The 22277-nt window shown below is 42.9% G+C and overlaps 1 protein-coding gene across 1 annotated transcript in view; it reads left to right on the plus strand.

The window, feature by feature from the left end:
- slc24a3 (solute carrier family 24 member 3) overlaps positions 1-22277 on the plus strand; it is a 57398-nt gene that overhangs the window by 24374 nt on the left and 10747 nt on the right. Inside the window, exons 3-9 of the mRNA XM_075463361.1 lie at positions 7529-7605; positions 14979-15053; positions 15666-15750; positions 16237-16340; positions 19795-19869; positions 22104-22129; positions 22223-22276. Coding sequence (XP_075319476.1) covers positions 7529-7605; positions 14979-15053; positions 15666-15750; positions 16237-16340; positions 19795-19869; positions 22104-22129; positions 22223-22276 — 496 coding nt within the window. The remainder of the gene's footprint in view (positions 1-7528; positions 7606-14978; positions 15054-15665; positions 15751-16236; positions 16341-19794; positions 19870-22103; positions 22130-22222; position 22277) is intronic.

Raw genomic sequence — 22277 nt, forward strand, 5'->3', positions numbered from 1 at the left:
AGCAGCAGCAGCAGCAGAGTGACTCCCATCAGGTTGAGGCCAGCAGTCAGTTATTTGTTTCCACCTCTTCTTTCTGCCACTTACACACACTCCGCCTCAAGGAATCACTCACTCTGTTGCTATGGAGTTTGCATTCACTCGGATACAGATGAGCACACTTCGCAGGCACCCGGGCACGTCAGCTGATATATCGATGACAGAACTCAAAGATGTGTATCCATTAGATCCATCCAGATTATCTACAGTCAAAGATATTTAAAATGTTTGATAATAGTTTACTATTTGGCATCAGATCCAGAGGCAGAACGATCCCTCGTTAACATTAATGACAAGCTGACAGAATTTCATGAGGACTTGATAAAATTGAGCTGTTTTTGTCCATTTTCAGCCCTGTCTTTACAGCTCCGTTCATAGCAGCTGGTTTTAGAGGTGAGTTCACCCCACTCCATCCCTCTCTTTCATGGGATGTGCCCAACTTATACTTGATAAACATGTTGTAACATTATGAAAGAGCTCAAACTACCACAAACCAAACTGAGAGAAAAATTCTGTTCTCCTCTGTTTAGCCTTAAACAGTTTGTATCGATAAGAAACAATCTCGAGTTATCATGCCTCTGTCTCATTCAGTCTCTGGGTTTCACTGTCGGCCCATTACTGTGTGTTTTGTTGTAGTTTTTAGATTCGCTTCCGATTGCTTCTATAGGCTGTGTGTCTTCATGCTGGTAATGCTTTGCATCTTGCTCGCATGTGGTTTCTATTCTGCAGCTTGGAATTTTCAACTTCCAATTGGAAAAACAAAGAAAATTCTGAATACAAGATTTCAGCTGGTTTTTGTTTCTCCTCTTCATGATGCTACATTTTCAATAGAAGACAGATGTCTCTCCAGAACTCCAACATCAACCTCTGCATCAGTGGCACCTTCACACAGATGAAGCCATCCCTGCCATGGACCCTGATGCAGCCCCACACCATCACAGACGCTGGCTTTAAACCTTTCTCTGAGAACAGCCTGGATGCTCTTTCTCATCTTTGTGGAAGCAGACGTCAGTTTTTCCCAGAAGCAGCTGAAACGTGGACTCATCTGCCCACAGAACATGTGTCCACTGTCTTTCTGTCCATCTGAGATGAGCTGGTGTCCAGAGAACTGGGCCGTGTTTCTGCACAGAGCTGATATCTGGCTTCCTCCTTGTGTGGTACAGCTTCAGCTCACATTTCTGGATGCGGCCGTGGACCGTGTTGAGTGGAAATGGTTGTCCGAGCTCCTCCTGAGCCCATGTGGCTGTATTGATCATGGTGGCGTGATGACGGTTTCTCATGCAGTGCTGCCTGAGGGCTCCCAGCTCATCCAGCAGTGCTTTCTGTCCTTGGCCTTTCCACGCTGAGATTTCCCCAGACTCCCCGAATCTTTTCATGATATCTGAGAAATATATCTTTTCTGAACTTATTGATTCTCTGATGGAGTTTGGTGGTGAGCTACGACCCATCCTTGTTGGAAAGACTAAACCTTTGGTGGATGCTCTTTTTATACCCAACTTGGCACCCTCACCTGTCACCAATTAATCTGCTGAGTGTAAAATCTTCAAGTTACTGGTTACTTGAAGATTTTATATACTTTTCTCTTTCTTTGCCTCTATCCCAACGTTTTTATGTTGCTGTGTCAAATTTTTTAAATATTTTCCAAATACAATAAAGCCGGTCAGCAAAAGGCACTGAAAAGTTTTTTTTTTGTACACTGTCTGTTAAATAAAGGTTTAAACAAGTTAACAAATTACAAATTTAAGTTGATGTTGCATTTCAAAATATTTCCAAAATTTGACCTGAATAGCCTTGGTGGAGGCACGAGCTTTCTTAATAATTGCCATCAACAGCAAGCTTCATGATTATCATGCTGTTCTTAGAGTGCTGTCAAAACTCCTTATTTTAAGTGTCATCAAGAAATCTACATTTATCTGTCGAGACATGGACCCCACGGAAGTGGTGCCTCCGTGGATCTGACTTGTTTCTCCAGCACATCCCACAGATGCTGTATTAGTCAACACCTCGTCTGCCTCAAACCTTTCCTGAATGGTTTCTGCAGTGTGGCAGGGCATCTTATCCTGCTGAAAGAGGCCACTGCTGTCAGGGAACATTGGTGTATGTGGTCTGTACCATATTTAAGTAGAACAATGCCTGTCACGCTACCTCTGCAGGTTTGCCTTCCTCATATAGCGCATCCTGCTGCCAGCTCTTCCCCACATTAATAACAGACAGATTTATGCTGGGCAGATTGTTTTACAGGATATGCAACATGCATTATTTTGCCGTGACATCCTGGAGACTGAGGCGCCAACTTAGTCCACCCTTGACACAATGGGGTTAAGCAGATGGAGCCTGTAGCAGGTGCTTGGTGTACCTCCCTGTAGCCCCACGTTAGCATAAAGCAGACGAGGCCACGGTGATGAGAGCATCTGCTACCTGTACCTTCCTGGGCTGATTCACCTCCACCAGTGTGTGCACTTGACAGAATTCAGATGCCCATGCAGAGCACCTTTAACCTTAATATACTGTGCTCTACTGTCCACAGCTCTATGCTTCCAGTACAGGTTGAGTTTAGTAGTTTGAACTGTGTTTTTAAAACCACATATCACACAGAAATGCACCAGTAGATATGCTCACTGTTCTTCCGTCCTGTTTACATCATCTGTTTGCTAAACTCATAATAAAGGTAATTCCTTTTTATTGATTTGAATGGCCTTTTGCATCTCTATAGGATTCACATAATGATTACATTTCCCTCTACTTTTGTAGTGATTCAAGGAGGAAAGTATTTTATACGAATCATTTGTTTTCACAGTATTATCTGACTGAGTTCTCTTCAATTTTGTGAGAAACAAAAAGTATGTTACTCCATTATTTAATAAAAACTCATCAAAAATCCAAAGGCAGAGTGTAAAAAAAACTCCTTTACTGATTTCACTGGATTCAAGCAGGTAAGTAGCAGCCAGGTGTTACTAATTAAATCCAACTGGTTAACTGATCATCAGTCAGTATGAGCACCTCTATAAAAGCAGAAGTTCTGTCAGTTTGCTACTCTGCAGATTTCAGGTGTGAGTTAACACAATGCCAAGGAGGAACGACATCAGCAATGATCTTAGAGAAGCAACTGTTGCTGCCCATCAATCTGGGAAGGGTTATAAGGCCATTTCCAAACTATTTGGATTCCATCATTCTACAGAGAGAAAGATTATTCACAAATGGAAAACATTCAGGTCAGCTGTCAATCTTCCCAGGAGTGGACGTCCCAGCAAGGTCACCCCAAGGTCAGAAACCCAAGAGCTACATCTCAGACTCTACAGGCCTCAGTTAGCATGTTAAAGGTTAAAGTTCATGACAGCACAGTTAGAAAAAGACTGAACAAGTATGGCTTGTTTGGAAGGGCTGCAGGAGAAAGCCTCTTCTCTCTAAAAAGAACATGGCAGCACAGCTTAGGTTTGCAAAGCTGCATCTGAACAAACCACAAGACTTCTGGAACAATGTCCTTTGGACAGACCAGACCAAAGTGGAGATGTTTGCTCATAATGCACAGCAGCACGTTTGGAGGAAACCAAACACAGCATATCAGCACAAACACCTCATACCAGCTGTCAAGCACGGTGGTGGAGGGCTGATGATCTGGGCTTGTTCTGCAGCCACAGGACCTGGGCACCTTGCAGTCATTGAGTCCACCATGAACTCCTCTGGATACCAAAGTGTTCTAGAGTCAGATGTGAGGCCATCTGTCCGACAGCTAAAGCTGGGCTGAAACTGGCTCATCAACAGGACAAAGATCCCAAACACAGCAGCAGATCTACAAGAGAATGTGTGAATTTATGTGAGACACGTACTGATATGGGCGAAAATCATGCTATTTGTTGGGAAACTACTGTTTGTAATGATTTATAACATCATCTCGCTCCATAACAGCTGGGGTCAGCTCCAGCAGCAGGATAAAGTAGGTGTAGGAAATAGATGGATGTATGGATTTGCAATTTAAAATAGTCACCATTATCCCCTTACCTTCCAGATGTATATCTCTCATTTAGAGCCTTTTGCAGTCAAATTGTTAACACATGGATGTACTGTGAACAATGGTACAGACCCGCCACTGAAATAAAAATTTCCCTAAATTCTGAAACCTTTGAGCAGATGATTTGTTTGCATACATTTGTAAATGACTCGTGAACAAGGAAACCACGATTTGCTGTTGTAATGTCTACCAAAATACAGCAGCAGAGTCTTCCTGCTGTAAGACTAATGGGTGTTCGGTGATTAAGGATACACATGAACATGTTTTTAGGACAAATACTTATCTGTCAAGTTAAACTGATCAATCGGGCCAATGATTTTTCATCTTTCAGCCACTGAAAAACATCAGTGAGTTTAGGGGTTTGAACGGAGCAGGTGGTCATTTTTTAACCACCTCCGTGTGTCTCACGCACACAGATCTGTTGCTGAGAAATCCAGGCCACAACAGAATCGACAGTTTCGGAGGGGATTAACAAACATGTTTATGTACCAGTGTAGCGCTGCGAGCATGTGTTTCTGATTCAGGTTTAAAGAGAGCGAGATGCTGTGAAGGGGAACCTGTCGGTGTCGATGTGTGTAAAACAACTTGTTTACATGAAGGTTCAGTGGGTTTCTTGTGGGAGTGTGTGGCTCTGCATCACTTCCCCTCTTGTGAACTCTCGTGGGTCTCTGGGCTTCGTGCTTCTTGGTAAAGTAACGAGCAGTTCGGGTTTAACTGCTGCGCTTTGACGACTTCAGGAGAAAGTGGTGATTTTTAAGTGTTTTGTCAGTATCAGCATCTCCAGTGATTTTTAAAAAAGATTTCCCCTTCAGGTTCAGCTTGTCCTCTATGCTGAGCCTAAATCTGTTTACTTATTCACTCCCCTCACACACCAGCCTGGCATTTTGGCTGGATGGAGTCGAAGCTAGCTCACACTGGCTTGTAGCAGTAAATATTAAACACATCCAGCTGTCGCTGTGAGATGGCTGTCTGCTCTGCCGCTCTGTAGCTTTTTACAGGCTGTTTTGCATTGTGTTTGGCTTTAGAAGTTATTGCAATGGAACATGGTGCACAGAGGACTGCAGCCACTCAAACACAGCGAGATCCTGTAGATGTAAATAGGTCAGCAGAGTACAAAAAGATGGAAGAGCGGGAGAAAACGGTGAGAAAGTGGTGAATTATTCTTTCTGGCCTTGTTTTTTCTCAGCTGCATGTTGTGAGGGAGTTGGTACTTAAATGATATGTCGGTGGAATGATAAAGTACTCCTTCCTTACTCATCTGTGGATTTATTCATTCAGTATTTCACCTACCCATAGTTAGCCTACCCTCCGCTTGTGGGACTTTATGGCACAGAAGGCCCCATTTAACCTGATTACAGTGTTTCTGGTTCAAACTTTTGTCTTTGTGTTTCATATGTCTTGTAATGCCATCAAACAAACAATCTTAGGAAGCTTTGTTGTGTTGTACCAGGCAGTTGTACCACGATTGTCGACCTCATTATCTGCAGTGTCCTCCAAAACTGACATAAAAAACCTGGAGCTCTGGGTTATTTCGTTCACTTGTACACTTCCTGATTTTTGTAACCTGTTTTGGCACAAATGGCGTGTTTTAAAACCAGGAAGCACTGCAGGGATGAGTGTATATTCAGTTCCATCCCTACAGACATCCCTATGAGCCGTTGAAACCCAAAAAGGTAAAAGTCATTGCCAGTGATGTTCCTGCAGTGTGGCCATTTTCTGAGTTGCTACACCTGCTGTTCAGGATGGAGACTTCAGCAGAGCTAACGTGCCTCAACCAGCTGTAAAAGTGGTTATGTTGCTGTGTTGATATCACAGGTCCCTGAAGAGTTGAGTTTTCAAGCGATTCTTTAATGTAGAAAGGGATGCCTGTGCTGTCAGAGCAGTCTGTAGCTCTTTCTTTTTTGGTTTTAGTGTCGTCCCTGTTAGTTTGATTTCCATTTCCTGTATTCCAGTTGACCTTATTTTGTTACCGCTTTACCTTCTTTGTTTTAGTAAACTTTACCTCCCTTTTTATTTGGAGAAATTTTCCCCTTTGTGCTGCACCTGTTTGTCATTATCTTCCTCAAAATACACAGATGCAGGGATCATTTGTTGCCAAGTGCTTTAGTTTCTGCCCAGCTTGTCTTTGGATCGCTGTTTGTCATCTTGCAACAGCAGCACTTTGGATTGTCTTTAATAAAAATAATTGTTTTCTTAAGCTGTTGTTAAGCTTTCTGAGTATTTCTCTACACAATCAGTTCAAGTCAAAACCACAAAATAAGAACACTCTATCTCGAAGAGACTACCTTGAACGTAGGGATTGAAGTACCAGATGACATTTCTGAGGTGGTGCCATCTTTCAGGACAACAGATTCACTCAGCAAAGAGTTAAAAACTGCCACAAGCACCACATCAGTGATGAGAAACACTCAGTCACCAGAGCATTCATAACAGAACATTTTCAAACAGATCTGCTGTGTTTTGTAGCAGAAAGTAAACAACTGCTTCCTCCTGCCATCATTTCTCAGAGATTCTGCTGTTCAGAACTCTTTTCCTCAACAAACAGGGACTAACTCAATATTCACTTGAAGCGAGTTGATTCATTTTTCACTCGGAGTTATCTTACAAAGCAGAGACAAAAGCAGTTTTCTTTCATTTGTTCGTATTATTATTGAATTGTTGTATTTGATTTAAAAAGCAAATAATAACGACATGCTCTCAGCATTTTATGTCGGCCCCTTTCAAACACTGCTGAACAAGATATTTTCTATTCTTATGTTGACATTTGTCCTGACATGCTAACAGCTATCAGTCTCAGCCCAATCTGGACCTTGTGCCTGGTTGACCTTTCCTGCGAATGCTGCAACATGTAGCAGATGTTAGCGGCGGCATGTGAATGGGCTCCTGATTCATGTGGGAGGAGATGATGACAGCGGTGGCTGAAATTTCGAAGGGCGAGAAGCAAAATTTCCTCAACACTTTCCGGCAGCCAAGAGCCTGTCACCGGCTTTGGCAGAGAAAGAGCACTGGGATTTCTTCTCCCTCACCTCACCTCACCTCACACACAGTTCCTCTCACCATTCCCATGCAGAGAAATTGCAGCTAAACTCCCACCATCCTCTTTCTCCTCGTTGCTCTTCATCCCACTTGCCATACCCTAAATATCCCAGGCTCTATTTTTACTGTGCTCTCTCCTCTTTGCCCTCGCTTTGTCCTCCTACTGCTTCCGCTCCTCTACTCTCCTCCTGCCGCTCTCTGAGGAAGGTTGCTCATGCTCAGTCCTTGGCAGGGCACAGTGAGACTGTCGCACACACCTGGGCGAGGTGCTCGCCAGGCAGGGCTCCTTGTCAGTGCACATGAGTTCAGTGGGTTTACGTGCTGATGGGGCCGACCTCTCTGCTGGACATTGAAAACACATTCCCAACTTATGTTCTGCCAGATCACACAGAAACACTTCCATACTGTTTATGAACTGCTCTAACTGTGGGTTTCTTTCTCTTGCAGCTCTGCACGAGTTCCCTACAGACCTGTTCACACACAAAGAAAGAACAGAGGGAGCTGTGGCCCTGCATGTCCTGTGTGTAAGTTTAACACTTTGAAGTATCTTACCCAAAAACAAATGAGCACGCACACACAGATGATGTGATTCATTTTTACATAATACGATTTCTGCCTCGCTCGAATGGTACCATCAGTGTGCAAAGAAAGACAACAGAAAGGCTGAAGGGTTCTTTTTCTCCTGCACATTTAAACCAGCAACTGATTTAGCTACTGATAGGTCGGGATCTCTTCCTTCCTGCATCTGTGAATCACCCGCTGTCCAAGTTTGCTTATTTTTATGGTGAGCCAAATGATATCACACGCCTCCAGCTGTAACTGACTGGATCATTAGATATGTATCTGGCTCTGCAAGTCATTGAGGTTTCATCCCTTTGCTCGAGGTGCTAGATTAGAATCTAAAGCATAGCGCCAGAAGCAACACGCAAAACTCATGCAACGAGAAAAACCACAAACACTGGAACTCTTCTGGGAGCAAAAACAGACGAGGAAGAAGGACAAAGACCAGAGATGGACTAACAAAAGACGGAGCACAAATCCTTGCAAGTCTGAACTGGATAAAGTGGGTGTGGATCATGGATGGATGAATGGATGGATGGATGGAAGAGTGTGAGCAGCACATGCATGAGCAGACACACAGGCCTCTCCCGGGGGTGATAGGCTGAGGCCATGATGAAACCACTGTGCCATCACTGAGGCAGCTCAGAGCTCGCAGAATATAGCGGTACATGATGACCCGTGTGGCGTTGTTCTTTTGCTGCTAGTCTCCGAGGAGCTGACCACAATGGAAGCTCAGGGCAGCCGAGCCCAGCGTCTCAGGGGAGCTTTGCTGTATATAAACAGAACTTCTGAATGGACCAGTTCGCTACATCTGACATTTCAGGCAATGTCACCAGTTACAGTGTGCCCTGTTCCTGCTACCTGCAGTAACCTGCAAAAAAAACCGTGACAAATCATCACCATCTATTACCCTGTGGTGTCGAACCTTTAAAATAAGGTAGCAGGTGTTGTTGTATTTTATTCTCAGCTTAGCATTTAGAGAAGACATCTGGGGCTGATATCTGCAGGACTTACTGTATTCAGTGCAGGTGATGAGAAACCAACCCTCCAGACTGTGATCGTGTGTGTTTAAGATATATTTACTTAAATTTTCTGACACAAGAACAGGTGAAACAGTTACTTCACTTCAAGTCATTTACTATTTACTACCCCCCCCCCCAGGCTTTCGATCACATCTGTTTTTGTAAGCAAAGAAACATCCTCTGCTGATTACAGTGAAAGGAGGTTGAAAAGCTCCAAATCAGTTGAATAATTTACCACAGAGCAGCGATAGAAAACTGCAAACAGCAAAAACATTTCAAAAGAGAGAAGGGATAATCTCTCCTGTTTTATTTATTATGTTTAAGTCTGGCTTCCATCAACGTTTTTATGCATAATTTGAAGCAATGATTATTCGTAACACTGCAGTATCAACAGGCCAACCGAGAACAATGTTAAGTAACCATAATGTTACCTGAAACCTTTGACCTCTGAAGGTTGCAGTGATCTTAATTTACTTTTTTTAAAATATAGTACAGTGCAAAAGGCTTGAGCTACCCCTCATATTTATATTTTGCCAGGAAAATGGCAAATAAGTGCAGAAATTTATTGAAATATGTGCAAATATATAAATATAAATACAGTATATAAGGCAAACACCAGAGTTTGTTCAGTTCTAAGCAGCTTTAAAGTGAATATCTGGTCTGAGCTCCTTTATTCTCCAACACAGCCTGAACCCTCTCAGACGAGCTTTCTGTCCTTTCTTTAAGGAGTCTTCAGGAATAGTTCTCCAGGCTTCTTGAAGGACATCCCAAAGCTCTTCTTTGGATGTCGGCTGCCTTTTGTTCCGTTCTCTGCCAAGATGATCCCACACTGCTTCAGTAATGTTGAGCTCCGGGCTCTGGGGAGGATTCATCCCTCCATCAGACCTGCTGCCACTGATTTTCAGTCCACTTCTTGTGTCCTTTGGCACAGCTCAGCCTTTTCTCCCTGTTTCCCTTCCTTAAGAACGGCTTCTTGACAGCCACCCTTCCATGGAGCCCATTTCTGATGAGGCTTGGGCCAACAGCAGATGGATCAGCTGAAGGTCCAGATGCATCTCTCAGCTCCTGTGTCAGGTCTTTGCTGGATTTTTTCCTCTTTCTTAAGGACATCACTTTCAGATACTGCTGTACATAGTTTTTAGGCCTGTAGGTTTTTTCCAGTTAATTATTACCTGTTTTTTACTGTCTGATTGTGAGCAGACGTGATCATTTTCTTAACAGAAGTTCTCCTGAGAACCTCCTCCCTGTTTTCCAAAAACTTCAGTGTGTAGAAGTTTCTCTTACTAACAACAAGAGTCGAACTTGTGATTTAACAACTTTAATGAATTTTTTATGAATACACAACTGAAGTTGCAGTACAGCACTCTGCTTGGGCTGTTTTGTTCTGACAGAACTCTGTCACTTGAATCTACAATGAAAATGATCAGCATCCCCTTAACGCCTCATGTAAAATCTAACTGTACACACTGTGTGTATGTTTTTTCTATGAGTGAGGTGTTCTATGAGGGTGTTTTTATTGGTTTAAATGCTTTAAGATCTTGTTTAATTTATCCTCATTAAATTCTGTGACTGGTGATTTGACTTTGCTGGGCAACATTCCTTAGACTTCATTACCAAACTCATCATCCGCTCTTCACCTCTAGCCGGTTCTGTGATTGTTTGTGAATGTTTAAAGTTTTGTTTCATACTTTCAGCTTCTTTATAATGTTCAGTTTCTCATTTTCAAAACACTCAATCACAAAATCAATGAGGAAAGTGGAGTCCGACACATGCTGAGCAGATGAACCAGCATAATGACAGTGAAAGTTGTGGCTTTTATCTACATCGAGCTTGCAACACGTACAGAGATCAAAGCACAACACTCACCAGTAACACCAGTGTCAGGGTGACCTTCTGCTCATCCTAGCAAACTTTTCTCTGCTTGTTTTGGACTTTTCTAACTGACAAATCATACAAGTTCAACTCGAGAGAGGCAGCTAGAACTGCCTCTGTGCTGTATGATGAAAGGTTGTGACAATAATGACATCAGTAACTTTCTAAAAAGTTCAGTTCCCAATTAGCCACTGGCTGCATCTGGAAAAGGGAACAAATGATGTGTCTTTGTGACAGGTTGTTGGTAACAAAGTGCCTAAAGATCCAGTTTAAAATTGGTTCTTTGCTAAGTTAACTCTTGATTCATAGGTCACTGTTAAGTGACTTAAAAGAATAGGTATTCATATTCCTCTAAAAATGTTGTGTGGTGGTTAGCACCGTCACCTCACAGCAGGAAGTTCCCGGTTCGAATCCTGACTGGGGCCTTTCTGTGTGGAGTTTGCATGCGTTCTCTCCGGGTTCTCTCCAGGTACACCGGCCTCATCCCACTGACCAAAAACATGCATGGTAGTTAATTGGTGACTCTAAATTGACCCAAAGAGTGAGTGTGCGTGGTTATTTGTCTTGTTTGTCCATCCAGGGTGTGCATCAGCAAAGGCTCCAGTGACCCCGAATTGGATTAATAGATAAATAATGCCATAGATAAGGGATGGATATTACTCAGGTACCAATAATTTACTGGGAATAACTGTAAATGCAACCAATGTCTAAAGAGAAACCATGACAGACCTTCAGAGATCCGGGAGAACTGTCACTCAAGATCGTTTTTAAAAAAGTCTGGCTCCTTCTGTAGCCTCTGGCACAGAGCTGTAAACTCCCAAAATACATCCATTTAAACTACAGGTTGCAAAGTAACAAGGCTGGAGAAATGCCAACTGGGGGGAGTACTTTTACAAGGCATTCTAGATATTTTAAAGGCCTCTGATGGACTGGCGACCTGTCCAGGTTGTACCCCGCCTCTCGCCCAATGACAGCTGGGATTGGCTCCAGCCACTCAGACCCTGACTTGGATTAAGCGGGTATAGAATATGGATGGATGGTTCAGTCTTTGCTTTGTTCTGAACAGCCTCTTTCCACCTGCAGAGGCTCTACATGAGTGTGTAGCAGCACCAATCATTAACCCATTAAGTACAAGAATAAAACTAGAACACAGAAACTAAATTTAAAATCAACTCAAATTGTGACAGTTGGATAAAGGCTGAATATGAATGAGCTGGCAGGACTCTCTCCACCTGCAGCTGCAATCACACTGTAACTGTAACGCTAATTTTCCTGCCAATTTACTGGTCCAAGATAAGAACAACAATCAGAGGACAGATGCTGTCACCCTGTGGCTCATGTTGGCTGAATGATGCTGAATTAGTCGCAGCATTGGGTCTTTGTTTAGAGTTTGAGATTCAAACAGGCTGTCAGCGACGCTGACTCATGACATGTCATGAGTGCTCCAGGCATCCAAAAGCTAAAGCTAAAGATGGCTTTGTATTAGCGCTTTATCTCAGAATTTTAATGTTCTTTCAGCTGCTGTTCTCTTGACTGCTGACGCGCACATTAATGCCCCCGTCATCACTCAGCAGAAAACATTTGCTTTAAAAGCTCCAACACAAATTCAGATTAAGGGACCTTCTCCAAATTGCATTCATATGCTCGAACAGACCAATGTACATCTTGTGTGCGCCTGTTCACACATGCTCACACTTTGCTGCAATGGGCCTGAAATAGCGATGAAGACTGTTGTGTTTTACCCTCCATCTCAACTCTAAATCCAGATTAAGAGCAGTTATTAGGATCACATGCGACTTTTGATCTTGTGCTTGCAATAAGCGGACAAACCTCCAACCCAGTGTCTGATTGCCGGGAGCTTGTGGCATTGCAGAGTGTAATTCAGCGTGTGGGCTCAGTTTTTAGCTCTCACACAGGTGTTGAGAGGTTCAGCTTGCTCTCACCTGCTTTTAAAAAGCAGATAAACCTCTGCTGCCCGGCAAATTGTGACTCATTCCTGAGCACAGAAAGAAAAATATTCACGCTCCCCGTCAGTCTTGCTGTTAGCTGGTCTTTTGAAAGGCTTTGTTCAGTGAATCTGTGACTTTCCTTTTGTTTTACACGTTTCCTGTCACCACTGCCTCACGTGTTTTCTCTTGATTATCTGTATTTTTCTTTCATCTCAACCCTGAGTTCAGTGCCAAGAAAATCCCCACGTCTGTTTATGCAGCAATACATTGAAAGATAAAACAGCATTAATAAAAATGAAAGCCAAATTCCCAGGGGATTATTTTCAAATATGATGATCCCTGCCTTGGTAAGAGGGGTCAAGCAGATTTTTATTGCTCATGATGTTTGTTTGCCACATACGTAAGCAAAACCATCAAATCTTTGTTTATACGCAAATGATAAATACTTTCTTTGGTGAGGCAAATCAGGATAAAGGGGATATAAGAAGGAAAAGTGTAAAACATGATCTGTCGTGTCTTTGAAGTACGACTTCAGTCCTGTTTCCAAAGTGTGGATGCTGTGTTTAAAAATGACTAAATTTAAGATGCATAATGTATTATATTAAATATATTGAGAGCAGTGCATCATTTAAAAAAGGTGGGACAGGTGAAACAAAAGATGGTTGGAACATCTCTCAACTAAGAATTACGGGTATGAAAGAACATCAGTACCAGGGCTGGTTCTGTGCTGGTTCAGTGCTGGTTCAGTGCTGGTTCAGGGCTGGTTCAGGGCTGGTTCAGGGCTGGTTCAGGGCTGGTTCAGGGCTGGTTCAGGGCTGGTTCAGGGCTGGTTCAGGGCTGGTTCAGTGCTGGTTCAGGGCTGGTTCAGGGCTGGTTCAGGGCTGGTTCAGTGCTGAATCGTCGTGACTCGATAATAAAGCAGGTAAATGAAAGGAAGACTGAGCTCTTGTTCTTTCACTGCTGCGACTACGAACCAGCATTGAAGCTGCTTTTGTTGGCATGCATTAGCAGAAGCAGATTATGTTTCCAGAGTTATCGTGTTGATGAACCCTGGTTAAAGTGAACCACCTTTGTGATTCTCAAAATAACAGTTTACTCACTTAACCACTAATCCTACCTTGTAGAACAGGCACCTGGTCTCATTTAAGATGGACTGAGGTGCAGATAAGTTAGTATCTGTGATGATATGTTGGATTAGTGCACGTGGCATGAGTCACGCACACATCTATGAAGGCACCATTATCTTGGAATGATAGATTTTGGAGCAACATTTGCTACCATTAAGACGACGTCTGTTCCAGAAAAGGTCCTGCTGATTTCAGCAAGACAAAACCCATTCTGTATTTATAACAACAGCCTGGCTGTGAGGTTAAAAGAGTCTAGGTGCTGAACTGACCTGCCTGCAGTACTGCTAAACTATTGAGCGGCTGAAATTCATATATCAGGCAAAATTGGGAAATATTTCCTTCCCAGCTCCCAAAAGCAATAACACCCAAGGGAAGGAGGGTGAGCGCCTGGTGCAGGACGAAGTGAGGACATTAGTGGAGAAGAGATCCTGCATGGCAGAGGGAATGAAGCAGCAGGGCACTTGGACAAGAAAAGTGGGGAAAGTGCAGTTGAGAGGAGAGTTGGCTGAGCCCTGGAAAGCTAAACCCCACCAGAATAACGGTTTTATGGGTTTTTGCAGCCCATTCCCTGGTCAGAGCCTTCGGCATTCTGGGCATCAAAGGAGAACCATTCGCAGTACCACTGATCGTGCAGAAAGAGCCTCAAGACAGCTTTGGCTCAGAAGAGGAGACCCGTGGTGTCAGAACACACGCCTGATAAACAGTGGCATGGTCACCTAGAGGAGGGTGTATGATGTTGAAACACCCGAAACAGATGAGGATTCAGCAGATGTACTCTCACTCTCACATATAAAACTTATATTAAAGCAGCCGGTCTCTTTCAGAGCTGATTCAACACAGTAGTAAATATGTTTCTGTTGACTGGACTAAACGACACTCGGGGTCAGAGGTCACTTTGTTTTGGTTCTTTCAGTTCTTTCAGAATAAAACGATGCCGTGTGAATGTCACTTTAAAAGTGAAAGCTACCTTCCCTATTTAAAAATGTAAATAGTGTGGGCCCACAGTTATGTTGTTCATGAATTTTTAATGTTGGATCCGTTAATGTACTCCACTGAATTTGCATGGGATCAGATGTGTGACTGTTTGACCTTCAGTCATTCGACTCGCTGGTTCATTTTTCATGGTAATTTACTCATTAAATTCCGGCAGCACCAGGAGGGGACAGGTTTTCTCTCCTGTAATATTCAGACATCCGTTCTAAACAAAATCAAAAGTCCTGGATGATGGTAAACAACATCTCTCGTTTAAAATATAAACTGATGAATTGCAGTTGTAAACAGCTCGCCTGGACTTCTCATCCTGGATGAATCACATGTACTTTAACTCATCCCTGTCATATTAATCTCTCTGTCTCTCTCCTCACAGACCATTTACATGTTCTGTGCTCTGGCCCTGGTCTGCGATGACTACTTTGTTCCGTCCCTGGAGAAGATCTGTGAGGTATGAAGCAGCACTAACATATTGTTGCAGAGCGTGGGATGTCATGTCAAACAGGTTTCAGTTTAAAAACCAAGATACTGAGGAGGGTCTTCCTCAAACTGGATGTGTGTTCTGCCCTCTTAGGACATCACCTGTTTTGTCCCAGCTTCCTACGCACTTATTTGTTTCCTAAATTGTCTTTTTTTTCCCCCATTTGTCTAGGTACCTAACTTATTGCACTTACTCTAGCACTAGCTATGCTCTTAGCTGTTTGGTTTTGGAAGAAAATGCACTTATGATTTCTTGTGACCTGAAGTTCTTTTGCCTACCGATGAGGAACACACTTATTGTAAGTCGCTTTGGATAAAAGCTTCTGAAAAATGTCCGTGATGTAATGTAATGTGTTCCTCCAACAAGGCAAGAGCCAAGGCTGCATCTCTGTTGACTAGATGAAAATCAACCTTTATTGAGCGATCCGTGTTGGTGTAGATCGGGTCGATTTCCTTTACATTTCAGAACACAGCATTGACCTCAGCTTTGTGGTATCTGTGCCTATCCTTAACTTTGGGTTGCTGTCCCACCTGTCTGTAAATCCAAACACATCAACACCAAGACTGTCTTCTGTTCCCTCAGCGTCTCCAACTCAGCGAGGACGTGGCCGGTGCAACCTTCATGGCTGCCGGCAGCTCGGCCCCGGAGCTCTTCACGTCCATCATAGGTAAGAACCCCACCCTCCCACCCCCCGGCTCTCACTGAAACCTCAGTGCTGTTAGGGTGGAGACACGCACAGCTGTTAATGGACGCTTTACAGTAATGCTTTTGCTTCACATTACAGTCATCTTATGCAATGAGCTCTGGAGCAGCGCTGGTGGGTTAAGGTCACATGGTTTTTCTTTAGTGGTGGATCTGTCTGATTAAAAAAAGCCAAAGAACATAAGAGGCAGCAGCTTCTCTTTACATCGCTGTAGTCTTTATATAACAATCTAACAGACATGGCTAACAGAGAGGCATTACTTTATTTTGACCTTATTGACTTTTGCTGTACGAATGTGCAGGGAAATGTGTTTTGACAGTCATGCGATGTCTTTTTGTCACGACTTCGCATTTTACACTGTAACTGGATGGCAGCGTACGCTCTATGATCTCTAAAGAGTTGCCTGTGTGTGTGTGTGTGTGTGTGTGTGCTGGCTCATTCCCTCCCCAGGGGTGTTCATCACTAAAGGTGACGTGGGTGTCGGGACGATCGTCGGCTCGGCCGTCTTCAACATCCTCTGCATCATCGGCGTGTGTGGCTTCTTCGCTGGCCAGGTATGATGTCATAGCAGCGCTGAGCAGCCTCGGCCAAGCTCGCCGCTGGTGTGGTGACATTTGCACAACCGGCGGCCTGATTTCCCCTTCACACAGCGCGAGCATGCGTGTGTTTCTGCAGAATAACGCAGGAAACATTGTTGTTTTGTTCAGCTGCTGTCGGCACATCTAAACAGGGTTTGAAATGAAAATGTGTCGAAAATTAAAGTGATTAATAAATTATAGTAAACAAGAATAGTATAAATGATCAAATGTGGCAGCGCCCTCATTATTAATCATGTCTTATATTTAATTTCTGTCTGGTGCATCTGATTTTCTTTTGTTTCTACCTTTTTGTTCCCCTCAGTGCTCACATGTGCATCACAGCAGTATCATTAGTTTGTATCTCTTTTGCATGAGATGCAGAGGGAAAATTATCCAGTGCAGCTTCTCTCTGATGCTATCTGACATGCCAGGCACATGGAAATGAGCTGCGCACAAGGATAAGCTCTCTGGTCTGAAAAATATATATGTGCCGAGCTCCAAAACAGTGACGCAATCCCAGAGATAGTGCATTATGTAATGGTGTTGACATAATGACGGAGCTCGGAGGGGTGGGGTCGTCTTCGAGTCCAGTCCATGTGCTTCTCTGCTGTTTGTTATCTTTGGCTGGCTGTTCTTAGCTGGTTCCCTCTACAAAGTGCTCCCGTACGTTGAATCACAGCACAAGCAAACATTGTTCGGGCTTTGTTCTCTTCTAACTTTGAGCAAACGATTCCACAGCCGGGAGTGGCACATTCAAGATGTGACCTCTGACCCTGCTGATGTAAACAGTCAGCACTGTGTGGGAGAGTGTTGCTCACTTCGTTGTGGGCTCCCGCATCCTATCAGGTTACATAAAGTCAATAATCACTGCCACACTATGTAGGATGTTACCTTCCACTTGGCTTTTTCAGTGGCGGTGCTTCAGCAGGCCAACCTAAACCTTGTGTGTTTGCATCACGGTAGAAAGGATTTTCTCTATCACAGCGCTGAACAAACTCCAGCAAGGCCAAGTCTCACTCAAAGAGTTTACACCTGTGCTAACATGTGTCCTCCCGGGATATCCGATCACAAGCTGATGACACATTGAGATCAGAACACTCAGGGCCGATCCGCTATGTTGAGGCGCTGTCCAAAGACAGCAGTCCACAGAAATGTGAAGCTCTTTGTCTGATATTTCCTCCCAGGACTCATCCTGAGGTGTTGATCTGGTTCCGGTGTCAGTCATGCCTCATTTTCACCTCAGAATCTTTAAAAAAAACATAGCCAGAATGCAGTTTATGCCTCTTATGTGTGAGCACAGGCAGGATGCTCAGAGGACACAGGTGAGGGGGGGAGGAAGAGAAAGGGAAAAGATGATTGGGTACTGGTCCTCTGATAGACAGGCTCCCTCTTTAGGGTCTGGGGACTGTGTTAGTGGGGACCACCCTGCTGTGTGTTAGCTCTCTCCTGTCTGAGCGTAAAATTACTACTTCTAATCTGACCCCATCCTGGACCCCACCACGAGTCCACCTAGTGAGCCAGTACTTCATGTAATCCAGGGCTGATGGGCTGAAGGTAGATTCTATCTTCTTCTTCATCTTCAAATAAACCTTCATTGGTAAAATTTACAATAATGGTTAACAATGTGATATTCATGAATAACATTCAATCCATTCCCAAATAATGAATATTCTCACCTCGATATAAGTGTTATTTCACATCCTTGTATCAACATTGTGTTTGCATAGCAACAACTTATCATAGTTTAACCAGAATACTAAGGTTGTAAATTATAATTGCAAGTGGAACAAATAAATTGGCCTTAATTGTACATCGAATGACGATAAAATATAGATTCAAGGATAAAAGAGCACTTTTTTTCAAAGTTTTGTCAAATAAATCTATTAATTTTTTGATACAGTCCATATTGGTGGAGATTTTCCTTCAAAATCACACCAAACCTTCTGCTATCATAAGAAAATGAATCCGTATTTATGGACTGATGCAGCCTATCATGTAGGAATGTCCACCAGTTTTAAATAACTTTTAAAATGTATTTCTTTCATCTTTCATCTTTCAATGTATTATGTTTATGTCTCTTTTTGTTCTGCGATAAATGTTTAGGAAAGAAAAAGGATGCACAGACAACTGGCAGCTTTACACAGGTCTTTCTTCATTGGACACTTAAAGCTACACATGCAAACAGCAGACCCTTGTTTTCAGAATTTCATTGGCTGTTTGATGCATCAGTCCTCAACAAGCCCATTTACAGCTGACTGGGGATGTATATCCTTATGATTTTTTTATACCGATACCAACTCCTTATCGATACCGATGTTTATCGATACTCTTATCGATACTGCGACGTAATTTAGAGTAAACGATAAAGACATAACAAGATGTTAAAAGAGTCAATGTTTTTTTTTTTTTTTATTCCCACAAGGAGGATCAGAACAGAACAGAAGCTATTCTTACAATTAAACGCTTCTTAGAACAGAATATCATAGAAAAGAAAACGTACATAAACTGAACAGTGCAGTGGAGGCACTTCTGCAGCATTTGGCCCTAACAGTTCACGGCACTGCACTCGGTAGCGTTTTCCGTCAAAGACGGCGCACTCCTTCAGTTTCATATTATGACTGCGCTGCAAGTGCTTCATGATATTGCTGGTGTGACCTCCCTTGGACGAAACTTGTCTCAGACAAATGTTGCATCGAGACGAATCTTTGTCAACTTTGATAAAGTGGGCTCACACTTTGGATCGCTTAGACCTGAACGCGGACATGATCAGTCGACTAGGCGCTGCGTCATCACCTATCGACGGCGGTAGTGTTAAGATTACGCAACGGTTAGGTAGACAGTTACACCTTCACAAATGATTCCGGTACCAAACAATACCGGTAGCCGATATACATCCCTACATCTGACTCAGAGTATATGGCAGAATAGGGCCATGAACATCCTTGCAGCATGGACTCTTGTTGGCTATTGTGGCCTATGGACACGAGGTGTCCATGAAAAGCAAAGAAGACAGGCTATAGCTTGAAGTCGCCATATAAAGAACATCAACCAGACTTAATATGTGATTGTTTTTGGTGTTATTTGTAATCGCTGTGGTCACCTTTTTGTGAAACGCTTTGCATGAATTGAAGCACAAGAACCTCGAGTTTTCCAACAGCAGGCTACATCACGTGTGCAACAAACACCTATGTTCACTGTGAAGCTGTAAAGAAAAACAGATAACCGCCTGCTGGTCTTTCAAGGGATTAATGCTACTGTGAAGGAGAATCGTGTTTGTCTGCATATAGAGCAGGAAAGTGACGTCCAATCACAATTGAAAGCACATTCCAGCTGTAAACAGACACACAAAGTTCCACACTAAAGAGCCTGTGTGTGTGTGTGCATGTGTGTAAACTGATTTTTGACAGCGTGTTTATCTTTTTCTTCACAGGCGGTGAAGCTCTCTCATTGGGCTCTACTCCGAGATTCCATTTATTACACATTTTCCATCATAGCCCTCATTGCGGTAAGAGCTCATACTGTAGTCACATGCAAACTCACAGATCATGATTAGATGTGCTTAAATGAGTTGTAACAGCAGGAGCAGACTAGCATTTAAAATGCAGCTCCCCTTCAAAGGTTTGAGTATCGACACCTTATTTGTGCTTTCTGCACAAATGGATGTCATTTATCATTAAATGTTAAGTGTAATTCCAAAGAAGTTGGGACAGGTCCATGTTTCCCACTGTGTAGCATCCCCTCTTCTTTTAACAACATCTGTAAACATCTGGAACTGAGGAGACCAGCTGCTGGACCTTTGGGAGAGGAATGTTGTCCCATTCCTGTTTGATAGAGGATTCCTGGCTCTTCTTTCTTGTATTTTAAATGTTCTCAGTTGGTGAAACATCTGGACTGCAGCAGGTCAGTGTAGAACCTGGACTCTTCTACTATGAAGCCGTGCTGTTGGTCTTGTTGCTGTCAAGGTGGTGTAGGGAAGGACACGGATGCGGACTTTTTTGAAAGGAAAACTGGATTTATTAACAAAAAAACACAAAGTTCAAACAAAAAGCACGGCTGAGCTGGATTCAGAAAAAACCTAAACTGTGGAATAATTATTGAACAGAACAAAACAAAACACTTGGCATAGCATGGAGAAAGAAAACTTATCTTGGTCATGTCGTGGCATTGCATGGCATGGAGGGTGTTGACTGGTACAAGGATCTCACGATAACTGAAAGGGAACCTGGAAACTAAATACTGTGGAGGGTGATTAGGGATTGAGTGCAGCTTATGGGGAAAACATAGGTGAGGGACGTGAGGCTGATGGCAGGGCAGGAGAGAGTGGCATGACATGAAAAAACTAAACACAAGACCTGAACCTAAAACATGAGAAAACTAAGAACTAAACTAAGACATGATCTAAAAACAAAACATGATCTAAAACATAGTCCCATGACAGTTGCCATATCTTGCTGAAATATGCAAGGCCTTCCCTGAAGAACAAGAAGAAGTCACTGAGATGGGAGCATATGTTGCTCTAAAACCTGTATATATACCTTTCAGTATTGATGGAGCTTTTGCAGATGTTTAGGTTACACTAATGCAGGCTGTAGAACTGAGTGCTGGACGGTCCCTCTCCTCTTTACCACAGAACAGTTTCCACTTTGCCTCAGTCCATTTTAAATGAGCTTTGACCCAGAGAAGAAGACGGCAGTGTTTCTGGATCATGTTCACATGTGGCTTCTTCTCTGCCTGATGGTGCTTTAACCTGAATCTGTGGATGTTACGGTGAGCTGTGTTCACAGGCAATGATTCCTGGAAGTGTTCCTGAGCCCAGGCAGTAATTTTCAGGACAGAATTACTTTTGTCCGTGTCCTGTACTCACAGAGATGTCTCCAGAATCTCTGAATCTGTTGATGATATCATGTTCTGTAGATGATGGAATGTTTAAAGTCATGATTCTGAAATTGCTCCACAATTTGTAGATTATTGAACCGAATCAGCCATACCTCGAAGAGACTTTGCCTCTCTAAGGTGCTCTTTTTAAATCCAATCATGTTACTGTTGGAAATTAACCTAATTCAATTAACCTAATATTTTCCTCCAGCTGTTTGACTTTAGTTCCACTTACTTCTCCAGCCTTTTGTTGCCGTGTCCCAACTTTTTTGAGACATATTGACGCCCCTTCCTGTCTTTTCCTGAACTTTGATGGAAAACATCATGGAGTCAGTGACAGTTAAGAAGGGAGTTGTAAAAGAAAAGACAGCAGCTTAGGAGTGAGAAGCCGACAGGACTTGGGGTCAGATATGGTGAAACTAAAACTTCCAGTGTGTTCTCACTGTAACATGGGAAAGAAATTGTTCTGACGTTGAAAATGGTTTCTTACACTCACCCTCCTTACCTTATATTTATTTACACAAGTCCCATTTAATGTGTGCATGGAATTAATTGAGCATCTCTGTGAAAGTTGGTGTCACAAAGGATTGTGGGTCGTTTCCTTTCATAAAGGAGAAAATAAGGGAAGCATTAAATATCATTAGAGTTCAACCAGCTCTTATCATGGCTGCTACTTTGATACTTCTGCATCATTTCCTACATAAAAAAGATCCGACTGGACTCTTTGACCTTTTCTGGGTGTTTGAGTTCCTGGTTGTTTACGCCCCCTGATGGCTGAGATGCTGAATTGTAATATTAATGTAATTCTCACTCACTCTCTACACCTAATTGTTCCCTTGGTTCCTCTTTGTCTTGCCTCTTTAGTTCATCTACGATGAGAAGGTGTGCTGGTACGTATCGATTGTTACTTTTGAACTCTGAATACGTGTGTTAAATATGTTTCTTAATGTCTGAATGAAAATTTGAATTGTGTTTGCTTGCAGGTGGGAATCTCTCGTTCTGATCCTCATGTATGGCGTCTACATCCTCATCATGAAG

The sequence above is a fragment of the Odontesthes bonariensis genome, chromosome 4 (assembly GCF_027942865.1).
Source record: "Odontesthes bonariensis isolate fOdoBon6 chromosome 4, fOdoBon6.hap1, whole genome shotgun sequence".
Lineage (NCBI taxonomy): Eukaryota > Metazoa > Chordata > Actinopteri > Atheriniformes > Atherinopsidae > Odontesthes > Odontesthes bonariensis.